This window comes from Danio rerio, chromosome 4, assembly GCF_049306965.1.
Source record: "Danio rerio strain Tuebingen ecotype United States chromosome 4, GRCz12tu, whole genome shotgun sequence".
Lineage (NCBI taxonomy): Eukaryota > Metazoa > Chordata > Actinopteri > Cypriniformes > Danionidae > Danio > Danio rerio.
The window spans coordinates 69,402,145-69,430,090 of NC_133179.1; the positions used below are offsets into that span (position 1 = coordinate 69,402,145).

The 27,946-nt window shown below is 40.0% G+C and overlaps 2 protein-coding genes across 3 annotated transcripts; both read right to left on the reverse strand.

The window, feature by feature from the left end:
- Window positions 1-2,280: 2,280 nt before the first annotated feature.
- On the reverse strand, window positions 2,281-10,315 carry LOC141375014 (uncharacterized). The gene is made up of 3 exons (XM_068220521.2): window positions 10,243-10,315; window positions 4,805-6,013; window positions 2,281-4,374 (listed from the first exon to the last, which is right to left on the reverse strand). Exons 1-2 carry the CDS (start codon window positions 10,259-10,261, stop codon window positions 5,103-5,105), a joined length of 930 nt encoding a protein of 309 aa, XP_068076622.1. The 5' UTR covers window positions 10,262-10,315; the 3' UTR covers window positions 2,281-4,374; window positions 4,805-5,102.
- On the reverse strand, window positions 8,368-27,816 carry si:cabz01021430.2. Of its 2 annotated transcripts, none has more exons than XM_003201487.7 (3): window positions 27,751-27,816; window positions 19,762-19,893; window positions 8,368-12,128 (listed from the first exon to the last, which is right to left on the reverse strand). In XM_003201487.7, the coding sequence occupies exons 2-3, from the start codon at window positions 19,844-19,846 to the stop codon at window positions 11,317-11,319; spliced, it is 897 nt and encodes a 298-aa protein (XP_003201535.1). In that variant the 5' UTR covers window positions 19,847-19,893; window positions 27,751-27,816; the 3' UTR covers window positions 8,368-11,316. The 2 variants fall into 2 exon arrangements, with proteins under 2 accessions (XP_003201535.1, XP_073804991.1); XM_073948890.1 differs by having other exon boundaries at window positions 27,588-27,816.
- Window positions 27,817-27,946: the final 130 nt, after the last annotated feature.

Consider the following 27,946-nt stretch of genomic DNA (forward strand, 5'->3'; position numbering starts at 1 on the left):
AATTCTTTATTCACAAACAAAAATTTCTTAAATCCTCTCCTTCGTTTGCCCATTTTTTAATTGAAATTGATTCCATGCTTAAAGCTATACGTCTTTCTATCAACAAGAAATTGTGCAAGTTAATAGAAACTTATGAAAATATTATGCTTCCAGTATGTTAGTAATTAAGGCTTTCTGTATTTTTTTATTTAATTTAATACTTCCCTTTTCCTCATTTTGTTCTTTTTTTAAATTTTCTTTCTATTACTCCTTTCTTTTTACTTATTATTAATAATTGTAAATTCTTGTATTCCATTCTTCTACAGATTACTTCCTGATTTATATTGTAAATTTCTTTTTTTCTAAATAAAAGTAAAAAAAAAAAGTCTTTTGTTTATTGCCGCGCGCCGTTACTGGAGTACGTACACAGTGCTGACTAAAGAAACATAAAATATCGAAATAATTCAATATATTAATGCTATTCAACAAATTCACATTTGAACACAGCAGTCATTCAGTGCAGACCTTTAGGGTTTTTTTTTTTCTTAACAATTTCCTTAGTGTTTTACAGCAATGTTTAATTTGCTTTTGTCCGTTAAGCTTGGTGAATTCAGCTAAATTATTACCAGACCACCCTGCTTTATAAACTAAAAAAATATTATAAAATTCAGTATGTCATGTTGAAATTGTTTTGTTATTACTGTAGTATGAAGCTGCTGATGTGGAAAATACCACTGGTCAATAGCAGGCGCTCGGATGTCAACCCATACAGACCAATCAGGCCGAAATGTGCCATATACTGCATTAATTCAATAAGTTAAATTGTTCTGTTATTCGCATAGTGGGTCTATGGCTTCAGTAAGTTAAACAAAAATCTCCAGAAACGTTTTAATATGTTTATTTATTATTTCTAAAATACAGCAAAGATTAATAAGCCCCACTCTGACATTCAGCTTGATGTATGCTGGAAATGGACAAAATAATCACACTTAATTTGTTAACTATTTATATAGCACATTTAAAACCCATTACAGCGGACCAATGGGCTGAGCAATATTCAAAAAAAAATTGCAAAAACTACAAAATATGGAAAAGTAGTAAAATACAACATTGTAAAACCAGATCCACAGGATTCCTTTCATTTTCTTGTCGGCTTAGTCCCTTTTATTAATCCGGGGTCGCCACAGCGGAATGAACCGCCAACTTATCCAGCAAGTTTTTAAGCAGCGGATGCCCTTCCAGCCGCAACGCATCTCTGGGAAACATCGACACACACATTCACACACACACACTCATACACTACGGACAATTTAGCCAACCCAATTCACCTGTACCGCATGTCTTTGGACTGTGGGGGATACCAGAGCACCCGGAGGAAACCCACGCGACCGCAGGGAGAACATGCAAACTCCACACAGAAACGCCAACTGAGCCGAGGCTAGAACCAGCAACCTTCTTGCCGTGAGGTGACAGCACTACCTACTGCGCTAGTGCTTCGCCCAGGTCCACAGGATACCTCCCTCAAATAAGTACATCATTTACCCTGCCTGGCCATAAATAAAAACATCTGTGCTTGAAGTCACACAATGTTTGTACATTAATAAAATCACTTTCCGTTTTATTAATGTAGTCACCGCCTTCAAGTACTTTGGAGCAAATGTAATGGTTTTACAGACTTGTTGTATAATGACAGAAAGCGTGAGAAGAATTTAAAAGCATTTGCCGTTGTTCAGAGCGTCTTCTGCAGGCTTGCCCAAACTCGGTCCTGGAGGACTGGTGTTCTGCGAAGTTTAGTTCCTACCCTAATTAGATACACCTGAAACCAGGCACGTGCATGCCCTTTTTAGTCTTGGATAGAAAGTGCCCTTCCAAAATGATCCAAAGTGCCCCCGCGACCCCCCCCTAAGTAGCGCGCGACAACACCGCTGATTAGAACGCGTGCGACAACAACATCCACCCTCATAATGAAACTATTTTATGGTATACTAGAAACTTTGAGGCATCACGGTGGTGCAGTGGGTAGCACAATCGCCTCACAGCAAGAAGGTCGCTGGTTCAAGCCCCCGCTTGGCTCTCCGTGTTGGCGTGGGTTTCCTCCGGGTGCTCCAGTTTCCCCCACAGTCCAAAGACGTGCAGTACAGGTGAATTTAAAAAATTAATTTTGGCCGTGGAGTACAAGTGTGAATGCAAGAGTGTTTCCCAGTGTTGGGTTGTTTCTGGAAGAGCATTCGCTGCGTAAAACATATGCTGGATAAGTTGGCGGTTCATTCCGCTGTGGTAACCTCTGATAAATAAAGGGACTAAGCCGAAAAAAAACGTATGAATGAATAGAAACTTCGAGACAGGTGTGTTGAAGGAAGTTGGAGCTAAACTATATAGGACACCGGCCCTCCAGGACCAAGTTTGGACACCCCTAGTCAACAGTCACTACTTAAAATGTTATGAAAATATGATTAGCGTGCGTTTGCTAGCCTACATAAATATGTTTTACGATCAAGGGTAGGGGTGTCAAACTCGTGGAAGGTAGCAGCTCCAACTCTCAACTTTGAAGGGTTTAGTTTCAACTCTGCTCCAACATATTAAGTATGTACTCACACTAGGCTATCGGAACCATGTCCGAGTACTGTTGACCCCCTTTTCCGAGTTCATTTGAAAAGTTTGAGTGCTCCGAGTCATGCCCAGTTGCGGTTTAGTTGGCCGGCCCTGGCCCCATTGAAAGAATTGGTCTGGAGCGCGGTTGGGTTGGGCTTTGGCGCTCTACACTTGTCACCCTGGCTGTTCCTCAATTCCAATAACGCAGAGAACGGACTTGCGTTCTTGTGGAGACCGGTCTTGCCAGGTGTCCTTAGGAAGAACGAACTCGGGAGACCGCGAGTACAGAGAATGCGTCCTGTGAGAATTGAGATGCTGCGTTCTTCCTGATGGTCACGCGGTTTTAAATGGTAAATTATTTAACCATTCCAGCCTTCAGACAACGAGTTGTTTTCCACCTTTTTAAAATATAAACTATGCAAAAAAACATTATCAATATACGTTGCACAATATGAATAAAACAGATTTTAATACGAATTTCAGCAAACAAACTTAAGATGTCCATGGTAATGTTTATATTCACCGTTTAATTTAGGGAAATAAATTAGTAATATCTCTGAACTTAAATATAAAATGCTGCACTTCCCACCCTCAGTCGCAATGACTTCTGAGACTTCTAGAGCGAGTTCGGTGCTCAAGTCTGCATCGGTGCGTTCTCGATATCAAGATAACATCCGGGAAGATTCACGCATCCTCTGTTCTTGCGGTCTTGAGTATTAGAACTGAACTTTGGCAGCTGATGATGACTTTACACGAAAACATGAGGACGCAAGACCGCTGACTAACGCATATTGAGAAACAGCTACAGACTACTCTACGCCTAGGTCGCCTCTATTGAGGTGCCGGCCCTGTTTGCACCAAACTTGGGTTTTAGGTAACACAAAGAAAAGGCAGCTCTTTGTTTCCACACTCAAGTTGCATGAAAGGACCCTGCACTCCTCAAAAGTCTCAAGTGAATGACAAAGTTACAAACTTTCTAAAGGCCTGTCCATACGAACATGAACATTTTGAGAACTGCATTTTTGTTTCTACGCAGTTTGGTCATTACCAAAATGCAGTATCAGGTGACAAACAAAAACTTTCTAAAAACTCCAGCCAGGGTGAAGTTTCAGAAACTCGAGTAACTGTGTGGTCATGTTGTGTTGCGAGATGTGTTTAACCTCATGCAAACGTTCTGATCGAGCTGAATTATTTGAACATGCACAGTAGACGCAACAAGCTTTTACCATCATTCATGCGGCACAAAGGCAATTTACCTCTGGTTCTGCGATTACATTGACCTTAAATGTAATTTTCCAATGCAAATGTTTAATTCTGCATTTGGTGTGAATGCAATATAAAGCCTGGTTTATACTTCTGCGTCAAGTGATCGCCGTGGCATACGGTGCATGCTACGCGCGTAGCTGTGCATTTGTACTTCTGCGCACTGTTTCGGTTGTTCTGCGATAACACTTCGCAAACACTAGTTGGCAGTGAAGGCTGATTAATACTTCTGCTTCAAACGCCGGCGTATGCTATGGCGCTAACGCATAGCCCTTCGCTGTGGCCGTCGGTGTCGCTGACTTGCACCTCTCAAAAATTGTGACTATACGTCCAACAACGCGAAGCGCAAGCTCTGTGATTGTTCCGCTTGGTAGCGCTGACGAGTCTGGGCGGGACCGAGAGCCGCGCAAATGGCGCGAGCTGGACGCAAGCCCAATGGAGCGATTGTTTACAAGTGTGGAGTCCCGTGAAGGAGCTCCGGATGGAAAGTTTTGTTTCGTGTTTACCTCATAGTTAAAGTTGTTGCACGTCCGCCGGTTCCTGCCTCAAAATGAGCGAGTTTGAGCCACTTGTACATCCAGGAAGTGTTCAGGAAAAGCAAAACAGCAGCGAAGAAACTCGACACAAAGGAACATATACACCTCACTGCCAACTAGCGTTTCAGAAGTGTTAATTCAGACCAACAGAGACAGCGCGCAGAAGTATAAATGCACAGCTACGCACGTTGCATGCTTCGTGGGTCACGCCGGTCACTTGACGCAGAAGTATAAACCAGGCTTAAGGTGTTTATGTTCCTCTGTGTCGAGTTTCTTCGCTGGTGTTTTGTTTTTTTCTGAATGCTTCCTGAAAGTACAAGTGGCTCAAATTTGCTCATTTTGAGGCACGAACTGGCGGATTTGCAACAGCTTCAACCATGAGGTAAACGCAAAACAAAACTTTCTATGCGGAGCTCCTTCACGGGACTCCACACTTGTAAACCATCGCTCCATCGGGCTTGTGCGGCTATCGGTCCCACCCAGACTCATTAGCGCTACCAAGCTGACCAATCACGAGCTTGCGCTACGCGTCGTTGTGATGTGTAGTTACATTTTTTGAGAGGTGCGTGTCAACGATGCTGACGGCCACGGCGTAGGGCTATGCGTCAACGCGTAGGCTGCACCGTACCATCAGCAAGTTAAAATCAGTGGCTTTTATCACTGCTTGTTGATTCGGCATGTTTTCACGTGGACTCTTTTTTTTTTTGTGAGTTTTTCCTTGTAATGTTCATCTCAAGTGTGAATTTTCATGTGTTTTGCAAGCTGAGCATTTTGAGTAAAACTCTTTCCACACTGTTGGCAAGTATAAGGCTTCTCTCCAGTGTGAATTCTCATGTGGTTTTTAAGGTAACCACTTCGACGGAAATGTTTTCCACACTGTTGGCAGGTGTAAGGGGTCTCCCCAGTGTGGGATCTCATGTGCTCTTTATGGTTTCCAGGATGATGGAAACGTTTTCCACAGTGAGAGCATTTGTACGGCTTTTCCCCTGTGTGAATTCTGACGTGGACATTGAAAGCATGTCTTTGAGCGAAACTCACTCCACAATGAGGGCAGGTGTAGGGCTTCTCTCCAGTGTGAGTTCGCATGTGGTTATGATGGATTGTAAGACTATGAAAACCCTTTCCACAATGGGAGCATATGAAAGGCTTCTCTCCAGTGTGAGTTCTCACGTGATTATTAAGGGTTTGTTTGTGTGTAAAACTCGATCCGCATTCAGAGCATGTGTAAGGCCTCTCTCCGGTGTGAGTTCTCATGTGGATGTTGAGGGTTTGTTTGTGTCCGAAACTCAATCCACACTGACTACAAGCGTAAGGCTTCTCTCCAGTGTGAATTCTCAGGTGGCTTTCGAGGTATCCTTTCTTAATGAAACATTTTCCACAGTGCTTGCATGTAAAATCCATCTTCCCGTTGTGAATTTTCATGTGGACGTTAAGGTTTCCTCGATGACTGAACGTTTTGCCACATTGAGGGCACGCAAAATCAATTGGTGTTGTCGTTTTGGCACTTTTTCGTGAAGAAACCTTTTCGGTCTCTGAGCAAATCAAGTCTTTCTTTCTAGTTACAATACGATGCTGCTTTGCACACTGATCCTTCTCCTTCGTTTCACAAAGTTCTTGCCTCTCCTTATTCAGGACAGTCGGACCTAAGAAAAAAAGAGACAAGTTGCAAGTTAAAACCAGGTTAATGTCAAAAAGCAACAGACAAAAACAATTGGACACCCAAAGAATCAAAGCCAAAAATTTCCAAAATGCCCACAATGTTTCGGAAACTGCTGTAATCTTAGTACTTATTCTTAATAAGGGTCAAACCTTTGCTTTATTTCGCACACATTACAAAATCATCATAAGTTACGCATAGACCATAGGTTCCCAGAATTGGGAAAAGTCCAGATTTTCCAATCTGCAGCATGTTTAAAATCAAGCTAAATCTTTACCAGATGTGCCAAAACCACCCTCAGCACATTGTGCCATTGATCCCAAGACCACAGAGTCAGGCAAAAATGTTAAGCAACTAAATTCCACGGATCAGAACATGATAAAAATGTATCCGGTCCTTGGTGGGTCTTAAAATCTGTAAAATAAGACCTCAGATGATCAAAAATAAATATTGCCCCAAGTCATTTTTCACAAAAAAAAATTTGACACCAAAATGGAAAATCTATTGGTGACAAACTTGGGACACTCTTTTACACCAAACACGAGTGAAGCATTAAGTGTACAAAGACTCGATAAGACTTCCTGCGGCAAGATTCATGTGAATGAAATAAGCGGCGCATTAACTGATCACGGGCTTGATCTAGTAGCGGCCATCATCCAGGCGTAGCTTGAGGAGGAGTTGGTGAAACTGATGGCCCCTGACAAGGCCTCGAGATCACATCGACAAAACATTTTTCCGGATTTCTGCGGCGCGGGAATAGATTTCCGAATAAATCGCGGGTGCGGTCGGTAACAGGTTTAATTTGGGACGGGAGCGAGCTGTCTAGCAATATCGCGGATATTGCTATGCGAATGAGAGAGAGAGAGAGAGAACTTTGCCTGTGTGTGTGCTTGGTGCTTGTGCGAATGAGAGAGAGAGAGAAAGAGAGAGAGAGAGAGATTTCCCAGATAGCAAAATACACTCGGGCCAGTTCCGACTAGATTCTCGCCTGCCGGAGACTTACCATTCGGCCCGGCTATGCTTGTGGACTCACTGCCCGATTCCGGCCCGAATCAATCAGGCCAGATGCAGCGGCCGTAAGCGAGCCGACGCTGCCGCATCTGCGCCGGAATCAGCCCGAGAGTAATGTGCGCTGCGGCCCGGAGCTGGCGCGACGCAGTATTTATATACCTTTATATAAAACCTTTTGGTATTACATTGGTACTTAATACATGGTATTACAAGGCCTTTGAGTTGATATAACAGCAAACACCTGTGTGTCTGCTTGGTGCTTGTGTGTGTGTTAGCGCGCGCGAGAGAGAAAGAGAGAGAGAGCTTAGTCTGTGTGTGTGTGTGTGTGTGTGTGCTTGGTGCTGTGTGTGTGTGTTTATACAGACAGCTTGGCTGTCTGGACTGTATAGCTGGGTGATTTTCGGTTTTGTTCTCCCCCGCTCTTTAGCGGGATCGGTCGCGGCGGGCAGAAAACGGGGCAGGTCGGGCAGCGGGACAACAAATTGTTAATATAAGCGGGAGCGGTCGGGTTCGGGCTAAAACCTGGCGGGTGCAGGCGGGAGCGGGATTCAAAATTTAGTCCCGCGCAGATCTCTAATCCCATGCCTACGATGAGCTGAAAATCAGCAATTGTTAGCACCAGTCTAGACAAGAGACTGTGAAGAGATTAGTACAATTATTTGTTCAAGATAACCATGGAAAGGATAAGACGTACCCTAAAGCCAAATCCCCAAAAAATACAAATTTGTGCACCTGACTGGTTTGTGCAGCGGTATTCTGCGAATTTCCATACCCCTAGGTTTCTAGTGTGGACCTGGAAAATCTTTTGTTTCAAGGGCTATCTAGCCCTTCCCTTTAGCCCTATGCCTTCAAGCTAAAGAGAATTAGGACACCCCTACACCTTCCCGGGGTAAATAAGGGGTAGGAGAGCAAGGAAAAGGGATAAGTGGTAGAATTGGGATTAGGCCTTAACATGTTTTAGGGTCTCCAAAGATACCTTGGATATTTGTTATTACTCCTGGGGTTTTCTCATGTGTAAATAGAGTTAGGGCCATGTATTAATTATTCATCTGAAGAATGGTACTCATTGTCAGTATAGTGTCCCCATCACTGTATTGAGGTGCAAGGACCCACACAGACCACAGGGTGAGCATCACCTTCCGACTTCGCTAGTAACTTCCAGCAGTTCCCATGTGGTCTCCCATTGAGTTACTGACCACTCCCAACCTTGGCTATCTTTAGCAGGCAACCCAAGCAGGTTTGTATAAGGCTTGATGTTTGACTTGTGTTCTTTTCAAATATATTTACATATGTCTTTTTAGTTACAGATGAGATCTGAAAATTAAATCATGATGTTAAAAGGCTTCGTGTTTATGCAAATAACTATATTACTTACATGGCTCTCTTGATTCTGATTGTTTATCTTGATTCTGAATGATCACAACATTCCAGAACATGCTATTCTTTGACAGCAAGTGGTAAACTAATAACACAGGATCATCCGGGTAATGCAAATCATCTTGACAGTGATTTTATTCATTCAGTATTTGGACCTCATTGGGTCCAAACACAAACAGGCCGAATGTAATGGTTTTACACACATTGGAAAATCTGGTAATTTGAAAGCATTTGCAGTTGTTCCAATCCCCAAACTAAGTGTACGAAGTGCAATATTTGCTGTCAAGCAACCTTGTGTGCATTTCTTTACCAATAGAAGTTGCATGGAAAACATTGAACGCTGTGCGGGAGGAATTTACAAGCCAAGCAGCTCAAGAGTTCACAATTCTTTATAAACATGTCAAAACAGTTTGAGAAATGTCGGTTTGAATTTGTGACGTGTGTGCAGTTGAACAAATAGACCTGTCAATCAGGCTGTGTCTGAAATCGCATACTTCCATCCTAAATAGTACGCTAAAAACAGTAGGCGAGCCAAGTAGTCTGTCAGAATTCATAGAATTCGTAAAACAGTTTGTGAGAAGTACCCGGATGACCTATTTCCGGCGAGATTCCGAAGTGCGCATCCCATGCAAAACACGCTATCCCATGATGTCCTGTGAGAGAATTCATATATAGGAGCGATCTTACGCAAAGTAGGTCATGTGACCATGACAAAATGGAGGATGTAAGTACAATTCATACTGTATAGAACACACTTTTCTAACAGTGGAGTAGTAAATTTGAATTCAAACTCAGTCCTTGAGGGCCGGGCCGGTCTCCTACTGAGTTTAGCTCCAACTCGCTTCAACATACCCACCAGGAACTTTCTAGTATACCTAGTAAGAGCTTGATTAGCTGGTTCAGATGTGTTTGATTGGGGTTGGAGCTAAACTCTCCAGGACACCGGCCATCCAGGACCGAGTTTGGACAACCCTTGTTTACACCTTATCACTCAAGACCCAGACTTCAGGTGTCAAACTCAGTTCCTGGAGGGCCGCATTTCTGCACAGTTTAGTTCCAATGCTAATGAAGCACACCTGATCAAACTAATTGAGTCCTTCAGCCTTGTTAGAAACCTACAGGAAGGTATGTTGAAGTTGGGTTGGAATGAAACTGCAAGGCTGTGGCCCTCTAGAAAGCGTTTTAAAACCCTTTATCACCCTTGATCAGCTAAGATGTAGCAAACATTCACAAACACAGGGTGACCAGGCATTTACCAGTGTTAAAACAGAACTTGAATGTAGGGTTGTCAAGAGTATAAACTTAGGCACCAAGAATTATGTTGTGATAGAGATTTGCCACTTTAATCAGCTGATCTGTGTATGAATGATCTACTAATTCATGGGTCAAACTCAATTCCTGGAGGGCTACAGCTCTGCAGTTTTGCTTCAACCATAAATAAATACAACTAACTAATCAAGGTGTTCAGGACTACTAGTGTCTTAAAGTCTTAAACACCTTGTTTAGATGGATCAGCTGTGTTTGATTAGAGTTGGAGCAAAACTGTCCAGAGTTGCGGCCCACCAGCAATTAAGTTTGAGACCCACGTGCTAATGGATCAACTGAATGACGTGGCTTTGAAAATGCTCCAGTGTCCTTGTATCTGTTTGCGCTTAGTGAACAGCAGTGGCAAATGGATGACCTTCACAGCCAATAACAGTCATATCTCTTGAGCACAATGACCAATCAGCGGTGTTCAAGAATGTGCTTAACAGCGCCCAACTGTTGGCGGGAAATAGACATTTTTATAATTGGTACAGACTGGTACCAAAGTCGATACAACCCTACCTAAATTTGTAGCAAACATTCATATCTTGTACCAATATTAAGCTCCTACGAAAAAGAGACAGCAAGTGAGTGAAAGGGAGAGTGGCTTTGAAAGCAATGTTTTCCTGTGTTTATGATTTTGTCGCAGAATTTCATGCTAGTGTTCATGAGATCATATTCATCAAGTCAAATGATGTCATAAATCACTGCGTCCAAACATTTTAACATGCATGGACATGCAATCGTCTAACTTCAGAATTCACAACGTGTTTGTGTAGTTGTTTTTGAAGAATCTTTCACTTTTTTAGATTGCAAATGCTGTCCACGGTCATTCATTTATTTTCATCCACTTTTCCAGGGCCGGGTCACGGGGGCAGCAGTCTCAGGAGAGAACCCCAGACTTTCCTCTACCCAGGCACTTCCTCCAGCTCCTCCGGGGGGATCCTAAGGCGTTCCCAGGCCAACCGAGAGACATAGACCCTCTAGTGCAGTGGTCACCAAACTTGTTCCTGGAGGGCCGCTGTCCTGGAGATTTTAGCTCCAACCCTAATCAAACACACCTGAACAAGCTAATCAAGGTCTTACTTGGTAAACTTGAAACATCCAGGCAGGTGTGTTGAGGCAAGTTGGAGCTAAATCCTGCAAGGACACCGGCCCTCCAGGACCGTGATTGGTGACCCCTGGTCTAGTGTGTCCTGGGACTTTCCCAAGGCCTCCTCCTGGTGGGACATCCCTAGGTAGGTGCCCAGGAGGCATCCGAAACAGATGCCCAAGCCACCTCAGCTCACTTCTATTGATGTGGAGGAGCAGCCAGTCTACTCCGAGCTCCTCTTGGGTGACCTAGATCTATAAGGGTGCACCTTGCAAAGGAAATTCATTTCGGCCACTATATACTATATACAAGATCTTGTCATTTTGGTCATGACACAAAGCTCATGTCCATAGGTGAGAGTAGGAATGTAGATTGACAGGTAAATCGAGAGGTTTGCCTTTAAATTCTTGTTGACATGTAAAATACTTTCCACACTGAAAATGACTGAAAAGATTCTCTCCACTCCTCAAATCTCATGCGAGTTTCTCCTTTTAATGAGTCCTTTATCTCGAGTGCAAATTGAAGTGTTTCGTAAGGTGCGCATTTCGATTGAAACTCTTTCCACACAGTTGGCAGGTATAGGGCCTCTCTCCAGTGTGAATTCTCATGTGGACTGTAAGGTGACCACTTGAACGGAAATGTTTTCCACACTGTTGGCAGGTATAAGGCTTCTCTCCGGTGTGAGACCTCATGTGTTCTTTAAGGTAACCACTTGAACGGAAATGTTTTCCACACTGTCGGCAGGCGTAAGGCTTCTCTTCGTTGTGAGATTTCATGTGTTCTTTATGGTTTACAGGAAGACGGAAACCTTTTCCACAATGATAGCACTTGTAGGGCTTTTCTCCAGTGTGATTTTCCAGATGTTTATTAAGAGTTTGTTTGTGTGTAAAACTCAATCCGCATTCAGAGCATGTGTAAGGCTTCTCTCCGGTGTGAATTCTCATGTGGATATTAAGAGTCGTCTTAACGGCAAAACTCAATCCACACTGGCTGCAAGTGTAAGGCTTCTCTCCAGTGTGAATTCTCAGGTGGTTTTGGAGGGATCCTTTTTTAATGAAACGCTTTCCACAGTGTTTGCATGTAAAATCCATCTTTCCGGTGTGAATTTTCAAGTGGACGTTAAGATTTCCTTTGTTACTAAAACTCTTTCCACACTGATAACAAGCAAAAGTTTTTTGTTTGTCGTTTTGGACACTTTCTCGTGAGGAAGCTTTTTCTGTCTGTGAGCAAATCAAATATTTTCCAGTAATAAGATTATGATCCTTCTCCTCCGTTTCACTCAGTTCTTGCCTCTCCTTTTTCAGCACAATGAGGTCTAAGATAAAAACAGACAAGTTGCAAGTTAACCACTGCTTATTGTCACAAGGCAAACAAATAGAAATCAATATATCCATCTTTCCCATTAAATTAACCAGATCAAATCTGAGAAAAGGACAAAATGTAAATATTCCCAAGAGTGGCAGTTATCTGCAACCTGTATTAAATTACCCTAAAGCTTTACCAAATGTGGTAAAACAACTTACGTCTTAATGTGTCATTAAAGCAAAGACATATATAACTCTTTGCTAAATTACCAGCTAGTATATGCCCAAGTTGTCTATGCATTTTGTTTATTTTTATAAAAGGTAAGAGTGGTGTGGCTCAGTGGTTAGCACTGTTGCCTCACAACAAGAAGGTTGTCATTTCAAGTCCCGGCTGGTCCAGCAGACAAAAGAACTTGTGATGGACCCCCTTCCAAAGCCAGCTCTAATATGGAGAGAGTTAGCAGTACTATATTTCTCTATTCCACCCTCGATACCACAGCTGTGGCGATTTCCTTGAGCAGATTAGTGTTTTCCCGGAGAGACAGAGATGATTTGCGGGAGTATGGGTGCCTCAAGAAAAAGGGGGGTGATGGTGCGCGACGTATCTAAATGAGAGCATGTGCGTGAAAACCCCGCCGGTCCTACGCTTCCCAACCCGCTCCGAGTTGGTATCGAACTGGCAACCTTCCACATGGGAGTCAGTTGCTCTAACAAGGAGGCTAAAGACCATGGCCTCTAGCGTTTGTCGCTAGTAAGGGTGTCACGATCCTCCAAATCCTTGATTCGATTACATTTTTGATTCTAAAGGCACGATTCGATTAGATTTTCGATTATGAATAATTAATTAATGACCAATTAATTATGTGTAGCCTACCGTTTAAACTACCTGACCTGGATGGTCTTTGTTTTACCCATAAACAAATCATACAGTAAATGAATAAAGGCAAGATACACACATAATAACCACCTGTCAATCACTTTTTCTGCGGGACTCGTGAATAGGCAGTGATCTGTGTCGTTATAATGGCGTCGGTAAAAAAGACGCACAACCAACAGGAACCAGCCAACAGTATCTGAGGTGTTCGCTAAAATGACTAAGTGCAAGTGAGTGAAAGATTGAAGCAGTCCTCTGACTGCCTGGACCTGCTGTCTCGAGCGCATGGCTGTGTGTGCGTCTGTGTCTGTGTGGTCACGTGATGTGCGTTTTCAGAGGTAGAGTTGAAGGAGGCTGTTCAGAAATGCTGCTGTGGATGTCAAATCGTTGTCGTTCTAAAATGCCATTTAAAAACAAAGACAGTGTAAACAGGGCCTGAGTGTGTACTTTTGCGAGCGGATTATTAATCGAAATCATGACACCCCTACCCTCAATACCACAGCTGTGGCGATTTCCTTGAGCAGATTAGTCATTTCCCGGAGAGACAGAGATGATTTGCGGGAGTGTGGGTGCCTCAAGAAAAAGGGGGGTGATGGTGCGCGACGTATCTAAATGGGAGCATGTGCGTGTAACCCCGCCGGTCCTGCGCTTCCCAACCCGATCCGAGTTGGTATCGAACCAGCAACCTTCCACATGGGAGTCAGTTGCTCTAACAAGGAGGCTAAAGACCATGGCCTCTAGTGTTTGTCGCTAGTAAGGGTGTCACGATCCTCCAAATCCTTGATTCGATTACATTTTCGATTCTAAAGGCACGATTCGATTTGATTTTTGATTATGAATAATTAATTAATGACCAATTAATTATTTGTAGCCTACCGTTTAAACTACCTGACCTGCATGGTCTTTGTTTTACCCATAAACAAATCATACAGTAAATGAATAAAGGCAAGATACACACAATATTACCACCTGTCAATCACTTTTTTCTGCGGGACTCGTGAATAGGCAGTGATCAGTGTCGTTATAATGGCGTCGGTAAAAAAGACGCACAACCAACAGGAACCAGCCAACAGTATCTGAGGTGTTCGCTAAAATGACAAAGTACAAGTGAGTGAAAGATTGAAGCAGTCCTCTTGACTGCCTGGACCTGCTGTCTTGAGCGAATGGCTGTGTGTGCGTCTGTGTCTGTGTGGTCACGTGATGTGCATTTTCAGAGGTAGTGAGGAAGGAGGGCTGCTCAGAAATGCTACACGCCACTGTGGATGTCAAATCGTTGTCGTTCTAAAATGCCATTTGAAAACAAAGACAGTGTAAACAGGGCCTGAGTGTGTACTTTTCGCGAGCGGATTTGCAACGGGGGTGGGCGGAGGATCGCGATGCCGGTGTTGTCTATCGGACGAACCGTACGTAATACGTACATAGCAGAGCTTGCAAAACTGTGTTTTTTGTCGACAACACGAATGTTGTCAACATAACTCACTGGAAATCCAAAATGCTTCCACACCGGCGACTTCATTGAAAGAGGAGAGGGTTTAAGTTCTGTCGACGGGTCTCCTGCTTCTGCAGTTTAACAAGCACTTCAACAAGCCTGTTTTTTCCCGCTTGGCAAGCCAAGCTGACGTGACATGGGGGAGTGGCAGCATCGACGATTCTATTTTTTGATTCGATAATCGAAATTGAGCATAAATTTTTAATCAAAATCATGACACCCCTAGTCGCTAGAGCACCTCAGAGGTCAGAGGAGTGAGGTTTACCTGCACAGCACTTACTAGCTGGCCTCCATTACATGCGCCAGTACCTGAAGAGCGGTGGGGGTGAGTTGCGCGCAACGTACCTGATCAGCTGGGAGGGATCGAGTGGAGTGGGGTGTGTGACGTATTTAAAGACCGGCCGGGAGACACGCGATTTCTGGGAAATTATCATTTATTTGCAGGCATCCGAGAGTCTCTATGCATTTGTAAAAGACTTCCGGAACTTCCGGGAGACTTGGGATGTCTGCTTGAGTAAGGCACAGATCCCTAAACTACTCCCCAGGAGTCTCAGTAATCTAATCAGGACATTAAAAAGGATTTGGGATGGACAACAATGATCCATTTCCGCTAATCTTTAAGGTTTAGGATGCTTCTTTCCTGTTTCTATTGTCAAAGGTACCAAAAAGTGAACCGTGTGCTGAAGAACTGAATCTCTATCTGGTACGGGTAGTACCTTGCAGACCGCAAGATTCTACAACAGAACACAGGACAGGAGAACACCTGGACATTTTCCTCATGCTGGGCCTCCAGCAAAGCCACTAGTATTGGAACGGACCCCACCGTACCCACCAACAGTCTCTTGCAGCTCTTGACATCAGGAATATCTCAGAACATAAGAGCCCGCTCTGCCAGACAGCACAACAGCTTCTTCCCTAGCCCTCAACTCTGATTAAAAATTACTACTTCTGCAAAGAAAAAAAAAAAACTACTGCGCTTCAATATATAATATAAGCCAGTGTTCCTCAACTGCTGGAAATTTAGAGTGATCTTTCAATGCATTAATAGACTTTGAAATAGGTGGATGAAAGCTGTGAATGCTTCTTTTGGACATATGTGCTTGAGAATAACACGTCCTCCTAAAAGCCATTTTGGTATTTGGCAGAAAAAAATGGGTCACTGCTTAATGACCAGAGTGCTAGCCACTGGAATTGCTGTTTGTGCATTATTCCCAAGGTTAGACAGAATAGTTTACCACAACTGTGCCCAAACTAGGTCCTGGAGGGCCAGTGTCCTGCTGAGTTTAGCTCCAACTTGCTTTAACACACCTGCTCGGAAGTTTCTAGTATATCTCCAGGACACCGGCCCTCCAATACCGGGTTTGGACACCCCTGGTCTACCACTTATGCGAAGCAAGGTCATGGGGGCAGCAGTCTCAGGAGAAAACCCCAGACTTCTCTCTCCCCAGATACTTCCTCCTAGGTAAACACTGCACATCCACTGATATGAACAGGAAAGGTGCTGTCACTGCATGGGGAAGGCACAGAGAGTGAACATGCAAGGCATGGAGTGCTCAGAAAGTGATTTCAAAAGTAAAAACTTTGTATGTCTTAAGGATCGTATTAAGGATCAAAATTAAGGATCAGTGGGGCATTGAAATATCACATCTTTTGAGGACGCAAGTTTGGTATTTTTTAAAGGGCACCTATAGTGAAAAATCCACTTTTCAAGCTATTTGGACTAACATATGTGTATATATAGTCTATAGACCATCATATTGGGGTGATACAAACACACCCAGTCCTTTTTTTTTTCAATTTAACAACATAAAAACGGTGGACCAATTAGAGCGTTTTCAGACCGACCGAATTGATTGACAGCTGCGCACATTATCATGTTCCGGTAGTCACGTGTATATGTCAACAAGACCAGGCAGACATACGCAAAGCAACCGGGAATAAAAGGTCTGTTCTGTTCGCTAGGATCAGCAATCATCATCAAATGTGATTAAGAGTAAGTTTCACATGTTTAAAGTGTTTAATTAAAGTGTGTAATTAATTACAGCGTTTTACTTCAGCTTTACATCATCAGCACAGCCGTGTGTCAGAACAATTATAAAGGAAGACGCTTCAATCCCGGTTTGTGGAAGTTAAATCAGGTTCATTTTGTACATTAGCATAACAGATATCCACACAGCACTGGAGGTTAGCCTGTATCCTGACACATTTGAGTGCAAAAACAGTGCTAAGCTAAGCGCGCTGTCTGTCTGCCTGCCTGTGTGTGTGTGCGTGAACTTTGTAACGATATTGTGTGTGACTCATCAATGCAACTTCACAATACTGATTAGTAAAGATTAGTTCTTCCTGTAGTATTTCTCACAAACGCTACGTGAGACCTTCTTCCTTTAAGTCTGTCTGTTGTTTGACGCAGCCGAGGGAGGAGATTAAAGCACGCGGGAAGGCACGTAGAAACAGTAGGCGGGAAAGACTCGTCTTAAAGGCGCAGTACGACAAAACCACCCCCTGCTGGAAATCAGTATAAAACAGCATCTTGTAAAAGGTATAATGAAAAATCTGATGGGTGTTTTGAGCTGAAACTTTATAAACACATTCTAGAGACGCAAAAGACTTATATTAAATCTGATAATAGGGGTAACCTAGGTGCCCTTTAAACAGAAATGCATGGCTTGTGCACACAAATAGGGAGCAAGACATGCACACAGTTTCAAGCAGCCGAGATGTGGGTTTGAATAGGCGCGGACGAGATTGACAGAGGGAGAGTTCAATAGATACACACATTCCAGTCTGATACCAAATCATAAAAAAAATTAAATAAATTTGAACTTATTGATACATGCGTACTGAACCATGACAAGAACTGAATAGTTCAGGCTTTGTGTGTGTGTGTGTGTGTGTTATATACATTAAAAAAATCCCCTAACACTTACATACCAAAAAAGTCCCTAAATCAGCATGAAATACATATTTAAAAACATTATTCTCTCAGTCATGGATTCTAAATTCAATATTTGAGTTTAATGTAGTCTTTTATTGTTGATTAAAGTTATGACAGTGCCTAAATTTTGGCTGCAGTCATTTAAAAAAGTCTTCCACCAGTGTGTACTTTTACTTTTGACTCGGACTTAGCTGGTAAATATGGTGTTATGTTTAAATATGGTTACACTCACCGACCACTTTATTAAGTACACGTTACTAGTACCGCGTTGGACCTGCTTTTGCCTTCAGAACTTCCTTAATCCTTCAAGGCACAGATTCAACAAGGTATTGGAACTATTCCTCAGAGATTTTGCTCCATATTGACATGATAGCATCACGCAGTTGCGGCAGATTTGTTGGCTGCACATCCATGATGCGAATCGCCCGTTCCAATGACTGTGGAGTCCATTTGAGTGCAGTGAACTCATTGTCATGTTCAAGAAACCAGTCTGAGGTGATTCGAGCTTTAATGACAAAGTAGCCATCATAGGGAAGTAGCCATCACAAGATGGTGTGGTCTTCTGCTGCTATTTATCTTGACCGTGTCTACAAGCCTAAATGAATTGAGTTGCTGCCAAGTGATTGGCTGATCAGAAATGTGCGTTAACCAGAGTTGGACAGGTGTACCTAAAAAAGTTGCTGGTAAGTATGTTCTAGAGCAGGAACTTGTCGAATCAAAAAGAAATGCACACAAAGTGCAAGTATCGAGTTACCGCTGCATCTTGCGATGGAATCTTTAAATCAATGAAAAGTGATTTTAAAATATTAAGCAGCATTGGGTGTGAAAGACACGCTGTAAACCTAAGCGGCAACAACCTGCTATCCTTCGTTAAGCCAATACGGAAGTAACTGAAACTGCAATTCATCGACTCGCCTTTGGGGGCTGGCTCCAGGATCTCCAGACGTTCACTGACTGCAATGCTAAATTGGCTAAATTTACAGCTAAAAAAAAACATGTTTACAGCCTGGTACAAAAGATGGTTTTGGTGTCTATAGCTAACATTACCCTTGATGACAACTGTGAGGGGGTGAATTTATTTTTATAACTCATCAGGCTATAGAACAGTCATCTGAAACGTCATACAGTGTTATGCCTGGACTTCATCAATGGCCTTGCGTTTTCTAACACAGACTACATTCAAAGTATTTAGATGTAATTCACGGTTTCCTTCTGTTGAAAAACATCATAAGAGCAATGCTTAGTGGTTCAATGTATTACAGCAGTATTTTTATAAGACTAAACACTTTATTGATATAGTGTACAACCACGCACATGAGGTCAAAACACAAACGAGTTGCAGGTAATGAAGTATTAAGCATTTCTCCCAAAGAAAAACCTGGCCAAGCAAAATGCTAGCATGCGTCTGTAGCTCCGCTCATGCTCTGCCTCTTTACCCTTGTTTGGTTAACCACGGTCGATGTGATGACACGCAAACAAAATGGCGATGGTTGGCTACTTGTAGCTTTAGGTGCACTCTTCAGAAACCTATGTGCATGTCGTCCATATCTTTTAGTCTATATGTAAACATAGGAAAAGAATAGACTGCGGTGTAATGCTGTGTTCACACCAGACGTGCTATTCGCGCGTAAATAGACACGTGAACATTTTAAGTATACTCAAGCTGATACATTCGCGCATCAAATTCACTTCACAATAGACGTGGATTAGCTTCGTTGTGATATGGCTAACATGGACTTTATTAAGAGAATGACTGTTTATGTGCTTTAGGAAGGCTGAAAAACAGTGTCGAATTGTTTGACACCATGTCTAGATTCTGTCAGAGGTGCACCCAGCTTTGCGAGTTCATCAACTCCTCCAGAAACTATACCTGGATGATGGAGCTTTCAGCGGTGCTTCTGACTGAGCCCACTTTGATTAACTGTTGTACAGTGTCGGCAGGAGAAATTGCCCTCGAGACACCAGCAACAGGCGCTACATCATAATCACTCCCTTACAAGACCAAGCTCCTGATTGGTTTACGTGGTGCGAATGTCCGATAAAGTTCAGATTTTCCAACTCAATTGAAATGTTCAACTTGCGTCGCTTTATTAGCGTGAATCGCGTCATTCGCCCTGCCTCATTTGCCCGTATCGCACGGCAGGATGTCTATTCACGTTTTTGCATTGACTTAACATGTATATCACTCACAATTGACGCTTTTTCCACTTCTGGTGTGAACGCAGCATAAAGTTTAACAATCTTGAATGGCTAAATTCCCCACCAGGATGTACCATTCTTCTAAATCCTCTTTCATTTGTGTAGAGCTGTAGATCTGAATGAGAACCAAAATGACCCAAAACCAACCTGTTTGCTCCTCAGGATCCTCATGTTTGACTGTGAATGTTTCTTCAATCTTCACGTCTTCACTCTCCTCTTTAATAAACGCCATCTTTTTGATAATGAGTCACATGGACATCCGTCGGTTCAGCGGTTTTTCTGTGTTTAAGAGGAGAATCAACAGAAATAAGAATAATTGACAATTAAATCTCTGTGTTTCAATCAGCCTACCACTCAAAATACAATAAAGTATTCATAACTGTAACGTTCGCTTGCAGAACGTATTTTGTATAAGTGTGTGCGTTTGTTTGTTTGTATGTGGGTGTGTCGTTTCATGCGTGTTACAGGTTCGAACGGCATTGGAGGATCCGCATTTCGTGCTGATGACGTTGGCCGCTGACGCTGGGTTTGCGCAACCCCTCGCTGGTTGGCGTAGCGTTTAAAAGCCGAGCCCAAACTGCAATGGCGATCTCTCTCTCTCTCTTTCCTTCTCGCTCTTATTCTTTCTATGGGTCTCTGTGAGCACAGTCTCTCTTGCGAGGGCTAGTCTGAGAGAATGTGTTTTGCTTGTTTTATGCTCTTGTCTAAAATTTGCGATTTAATAATGCAATGTATTTGCTTGTAAACTTGTCCAGTTAACTGACATGTTTGAGTGATGCCTCGGAGAGGTGTAGGAGTAAGTCGTGCGATATACATATACAACACTCAGATTGATATTTTGTATTAGTTCACTAGGTTCAGGAGAATGTGCTGTTTTCTGTATGTTTTGTTTTTAGTTAGAGCAGTTTAGTTAAGACGTTTGGTACGTTGAAGAGGTTTCTTTTCATGCTTTTCTTTTCATATTTAGTTTAGTTTGGTGAAAACAGTTACTGAGTTTTGTTATATTTATTTCTTTGATTTAAGCACATTCAACTAATTCCTCTCCCCCCCAGGTAATTCATCATTTAATTATTGTAAATATTGTTCTTTTCACTGTATAATATATTTTCACTGGTTTTATTGGATGTATGGGCAATAAATAATTGCAGTGATATTTGGTTTTCAGTTTATTTCTTTCTCCATCCGCTTGTCACACACATTAAACTATTGTATGTTATGTCATCTACTCCTAGTTTAAATATTAGCATCTAAAAGGACGTAACAATAACAATAAAAAATATGACAAAAATTATCTAAAAAAGGAAATGCCAAATCTTATAAAATGGTTAAAAAGGTAGTATCCTGGAGTTGTTTCATTGATGTTTCCATTTAAAAAAATATTACTTTGGAATAAAAACCACTCTTCATATAGCTTGACTTATTTTCCCCTTATTTCCTGAAGAAAGGCACACTGCAACTCCATTGTCACTTTTATCTTATGGTTTTACGTGAAGGATTTAGTTAGCACCACTGTTGTGAGCTCCTTTATTGTAAAAGAATTGTAAAAAAAAATATGCCAGTTCTTCACAAACAATGTGTTCTCATGGTCATTGATCTACAAGCACAACTTTTCCCCACATAATTATGTAATTTGGCACAACAAAGATTTACTGTACAAAAATAAGTCCATTTACTTTGATAATTGGGCAAAAAAAAAAAAAAAAAAAAAATATATATATATATATATATATATATATATATATATATATATATATATATATATATATATAAAATATATATATATATATATATATATATATATATATATATATATATATTACATATATATATATATTTTTTATATATATATATATATATATATATATATATTTTATATATATATATATATATATATATATATATATATATATATATATATATATATATATAATTTATGTTGGACAATTATTTAATACCAGAGGAGGGCCTTTTAAATATAAGGAATTTTTGTTCCATTATAAATATTACATCTAGATTATAGCTAAAGAATTTGCTATTGTATTTGGAGCAATCCATTGTGGGATTATTATGCTTATGAAGGGATGGGACGATCCAGTCTCCCCAGGTTGTGCCACATCTAAATGTGCTAAAAACAGCTCTTGGTCAATTACTATTTGCCACAAAGCCAAATAACAAAAATATCCGCTCTCTATTTCAGCGTGGGATAATCTCTTGTCCTAATGCTGTTTATTATTGGAACAGATAGGTAATTGTGAACATACAGGGCTCAACAGTAAGGACTGCCCGGTGGCCCAGGGCCAGCGTGAGAGACACTTGGGACATTAGACCGGATCATTACTGGCCCGATTAGGACAGTGCTGCCTTGTCACTTACATTTAATTTGTCTGACTATTTGTCAATTGCGTGCATTTTAAGTTTGTGCTTTTAAGTCTTTAAACACTACCTTTTCTGTGATGTAGAAAAGTTTCCGGTTCCTCTTATCTGACAGCAAAGAAACGACAACATCAAATTATAAGGCTAAAAGAAAACGTCTGTTTCTAACGTCTTGGAAGTAGACATTTACGTGGGAACAACACGACAAAATAAAAATGAAGTGATGTTTTGCACAGTTTTCCGTCAGTTTGACAAGTCAGCCACCTTTTGTTAAATAATTTCAAACCGCAATAAAATACCTGCACATTTTCCATACTGCTCTTTTTGCTTGCATAACACTTTTATTTACATTTTTTTTTAAGTATTGAAATTCTAGATTTACAGACTTTATTTTTGACTCTTTATTTAAAATATGTGGCTAAAACTAGCTATTAACTTCCCTTTTTTTTGGCGGGGCCTGTGAAAATTTTGGCAGGGCAAGTAAAAATCTAAACCACTGGCCCGATCAGACCAGTAGAAAAAATCCTAAGCGTTGAACCCTGACATACCAAAAGTTTTTGGAGAAATGTATTAGGTATATTTAGGGTATAATTCCTTTGGTATAATTATGGTATAATTCCTGATGTTATGTTAAAATATGAAAATGTTATTTTAGGATATAACCATCAGAATACCCTTCTTATTTATTTCATCTTATTATATTTTTGCCCAAATATTTTATACACAAGTGTAAATTTTGTAAGCGTAAACCTTTTAACAACTACTTTTTTTTTAAAGCTACATTAAAGAAATTGAGAGACCACAAAAGAACTTTCAGAGATTCATGTGTATTTAGAATAAATGTATACGACAACACGAATAAACAATTTTTGTTACACACTGGGGATATGACACAGGGCTCGAAATTAACTTTTTTACTTGATAGCACCGGTGCTCCCAACTTCAAAAATTTAGGAGCACCAGAAAAAATTTAGGAGCACCCACCAAAAAAGATTGAGCACCGCTGCAAATTGTATTTTAAGGGACTTATTGTATTTTAAAACAACATCAATTAGGACTAACAAAAACCAGAAACAACTATAACTAATGCTGAGATGACATTGATATTTGTGTGCAATAATTCCAAAATGTGTATGTGTTAAAATTCTAGAATATTAATGATGATGAAAATGACAATAATAGTAACAATGAATAACATTTCTCATCATCATGCTGCCTTGAATGTGCTTGAATGTAAGTTATCTGCTATAAAAAGTCTGTTACTTTATGAAAAATAAATGTATAGTTTGCATCAAACAAAAATGAAGCATTGCAGTAAGAAATATTTATTTTGTACTGCTAAACAGCATATATATGCATGTCAGTTTAATAAATAATATTTCTGCTCCAAAACCAACAAAAGATTATAATAAAATATTAAATTTTTTTGGCCAGCAAAAAGACTTTTGGCCAGCGGAGAAATTAAAATGGTCGTGCCCAACTGAGTCTGGTTCTCTCAAGGTTTTTTTTTTTTCTTCACTCCCATCAGGTGAAGTTTTTTTTCCCTCTCCGCTGTCGCCACTGCCTCGCATGGTTCAGGATTGGTAGAGCTACGCATTGATGAATTTGCTCTTCAGTGTTTGAACTCTCAGTAATGATTAAATCACACTGAACTGAGCTAAACTGAACTGAACTGAACTTAAACACTAAAACCTGAACCACACTGTTCCAGTTACTGAACCACACTGTTCCAGTTACTGAACCACACTGTTCCAGTTACTTTGACCATTTATGTGAAGCTGCTTTGACACAATCTACATTGTAAAAACGCTATACAAATAAAGCTAAATTGAATTGAATTGAATTAAATTCAAGGCTGAAAGCTGCAAAACAGTCATCAGTAACTAAATAAAAATAATAATATACACCTCAAGAAAGAATAGGTAAAAGAAAGTAAGTAAAGTCTCACTTCTATCACTCTTTAAAAGTTTTGGTTAAAGTTTGTGTCAATTTAAATGTTCAGTCTGAGCTGATTTGAATTTTTCTGTGTTTGTGGAAAAGCAGGCGAGTCAGCCGAGCCCATTTATGAGCAGGTTGACCACCGGCGCAATACCGCTGTGTGTTATGAGACGCAGTTTCAGTGCAAACTTGGCGAGCTTCTTTGGCGATGATACAGCATTAGATTTGACTATTAGCGGACATTTGCGCTGAACACGCCAATAATATCCAGCTGCAGGCCCGCAGAACCACACACGTTTTAGGCACACACAATCTAGGACACACAATCTAGGCAAACCATATGTGGTTACGACGGATGTTAAAGTTATAACGTCTTTTTGGACATCGTCATCGATATATTTTGATATATATGATTAATAAATATTGTACACAATAAACAATAGTGTTTACTTTACTTTATTTCACAAATATTGCGATTGAGACGGCCGAATGGGGAGCATTGTTTCCGATCGCCATTCAATATAATAGAGTGAACAGTTTTTAATCAGTCATTATAGCTGATCAGTCGTCATTATTATCTGACAATAATAAGGCAGATACTATTTATTATTTACTATTTATTAGCTTAATTTTCTAATAACCTATTAATTAATGATTTCCCACATTCAATACTGTAGTAATTTAAATTTAATACTACAGTAATAGGAAACAAATAGGAACAAATTAACTATTAATAAAAAAATCATAAGTGGATATATAAATACACACACGCACGCACACGCACGCACGCACACGCACGCACACACACACACGCACACACACATACATATATACACATATATACATATACATATATATATATATATATATATATATATATATATATATATATATATATATATATATATATACATAACAACTTTAACAGTGACAGTTTAGTAAAAGATAGTAGTTTATATATAAACTTATAATTATAATCAGTTAAGATAATCAGTTTATAACTATATATATATATATATATATATATATATATATATATATATATATATATATATATATATATATACTATATATGTTGTTTAAATGGTTATAGTAGGCTAATTTATTTTAAAGTGACATATTATTGTTTGCTTTTTATATTTTACAACAAAGTGATTTTAACCAAGTATGATAATATTAAGAGCTTGAATTAGTTTATTACACTTAATCCAACAATTAGACGATCTATTATGTTATCTTTGTGTATATGGACACATTAATAGAGTCATAAGTTTCTTTAACCAATTATTTTTATTTACATAATTTAAGTTCAAAAACTGCAGAGATGTTAAAATGATCGTTACGATATAATAATAATAATGACTGAAATGGGAAACCATATTTGTGAAATTCAATAGGTGGCGATAATGCTAAAGAGTCAGTTACCATATATGGTTTGCCTAGATTGTGTGTCCTAGATTGTGTGTGCCTCAAACGTGTGTGGTTCTGCGGGCCTGCAGCTGGATATATCTTGAACACGCAGTGAATGCAACGCATCGAGATTCGGCCACCTTCTCCGAAAAGCACATACTCGATTGATCTCAGCTGGCGGATCAATATTCACCACGTGTCATGATCGCTCTCATCTGCGCCTCAACTTTAGGTGTGCTTTAAGTTTTCACTCTTCAGCCGTTTGCATTTCCCGTGGACATAAAAGCTCCTTCCCTGTCATCTAACAGCGGAATACCTTGAGTGATTGACAGCTAATATGAACCAATATAGCGGCAGGGAAGAGCGATTCAGCACGTTTTTTTTTTTTAAATCTAAAGAGGTCGCACTAATGCGCCCAAATATATTATGAGGTCGCATCGATTAATTTTCGGGCGCATATGCGACCAAGATGGTCGCAATTTCGAGCCCTGTGACATGATCAGTAGTCAACTCGTTAATAATCACTTTTCAACAGATATGATCACTTGATAACTGTCTTTCCCATTGAAACCAGTCTTTAGAGCAAGCCAAAATAGATATCATCAGTCCTTAAGTGAAAGATCGGTTTCAGCAAACAGTTCATCAAGGGTTGGCCACGGAATCAGTAGGAAAGTGGATGAAAAAGTCTGCAAATATGAGGATGGATTGTCCAGGTCCTGTTGTGATGTCTTAAAGTGCATACCAAAAACCCTATCTGAGGTATAAGAACAAAAATGTTCCTCAAATTAGGAGATCAACAACCGACAGCGCAGTGAAGAAGGCTTTCCATGTGCTAGGCACAATACTTCCTGCCTACTGCTTCTTCTCTACCTCCTAAGCAGATCTTTCAGATTTTTCTTGAAGATCTAAATCTTTACATGTCTTTGATTTCTGTAATGTAATGTATTTTTTTATTTAGTGCCATGTCAGCAACCAAGGCTATCTTCATGGCAGGAATCTTTCAACAATAAATATACAAATTAAAAATCAACAAACAAAATAAAACATAAATGAAATAAGATTTTTTGTGTTAATACATGATAAAAATTCTAAAATCTTTTCGGGTGTTACTTTGTCAAAAATGTCCTTAAAAGAGTTCATTTCATAAAAAGTTCTTCTGGAATCAGTAAAAGCAGGACAGTCCAGTAAAATATGTTTTACAGTAATAGGAGTTTTGCAGCACAAACACTGAGTAGGGTTTTCACCTTGGAGCAAAAAACCATGTGTTATTTCTTTGATTTCTGAATGTACTGACAAGAAAGATGTAAAAACTGAATCGGTTTAAAATATACATTTCTGTTTTGCTCCCTGGCATGTTATGTAATTGTTTCATTTTGTTATAATAATAATAAAAGAAGAAGAAGAAGAAAAAAAAAAACATCCCTCAAAATGGTGGTCTATTATTTACCTTGGTACTTTGAATATTGGGTCAGAATTCGCATGTAAGAATGACTTCAAAACAACATTAGCCCTATTTAATTGATGTTATACTTTGATAGTCATTTGCTGATAATATGATTTCACTATTTATAGTTTGCAAATAATATTGTATATTATATAAATATATTTAAGGAGAATGTCTGAATATAAAACCAACTTTACCTCAATTTCAAAACATACCTTAGCAGCATGTGCTGCTTTTTTCCAGCAGTTGTGGGGTTTTTAGGTAAAATGCAGACGTTTATATTAAACAAAATCCTGGAAAAGCACGTTAAACTGAGGTTTTGTCGATTAGTAGACTATGATAATTACACTTTACCACTTTAAATTGTGTTATTTACAGTTATAAACATCAAGTTCTCCGATGCGAGCGAATCAAAACAGTCAATCATTACAAGAAGCAAATGATTCGGAGTTTCAAAATGTCCGTTTCTGGTATAGAGGTAATGTTGGTTTTATATTCACACATTCGTTCATTTATAAGTCTCTATATTGTTTACCATGTTACTTTGAATATTCGAGTGGAATTAGCATGCCAGTATGACTTGAAAACAACAATAACACTGTTTATTTGACCGTGAACAATGCTGTACTTTGATAGTCATTAGCTGCTTATGTGATTTCACTATTTAGATTTTGCAAATAATACTTTTATGAAATTATATTATTAAGGGGAAAGTCTGAATGTGTAAATATAAAACCAACTTTACCTCTATGTTTCTGGTATCACTGCTTAGTTGCCGAAAAAAACAAATGCTAATTCGGTTACTTACTGATTGATGACAGGTGTGAAATCATTCGGTTTACTCACTCCAAACAACCTCGTTAATAGAGGACAAGGCACTACGACGCTACATTATATACATATTTATGAGTCATAAATTATCTTAAGTAATAACCAAACGCACAGAGCGCGTTAAATAGATAAATACAAACCTTTTCTCAGCTGAAACACAAACAGATGCGGGAGCGCAGCGCAGGCTAGTGACGTCATATAAAAGCAAAACAAAAGTCCTTTTCGTCTCACTTTACATTGGCGAGACTGTTATTCAAAAGTAATGGACGACTTTTTAATTACTGTGAATTTCTCAATATTACAAGATCCCCATAACTGCTAAAGAAAGTATTTCAT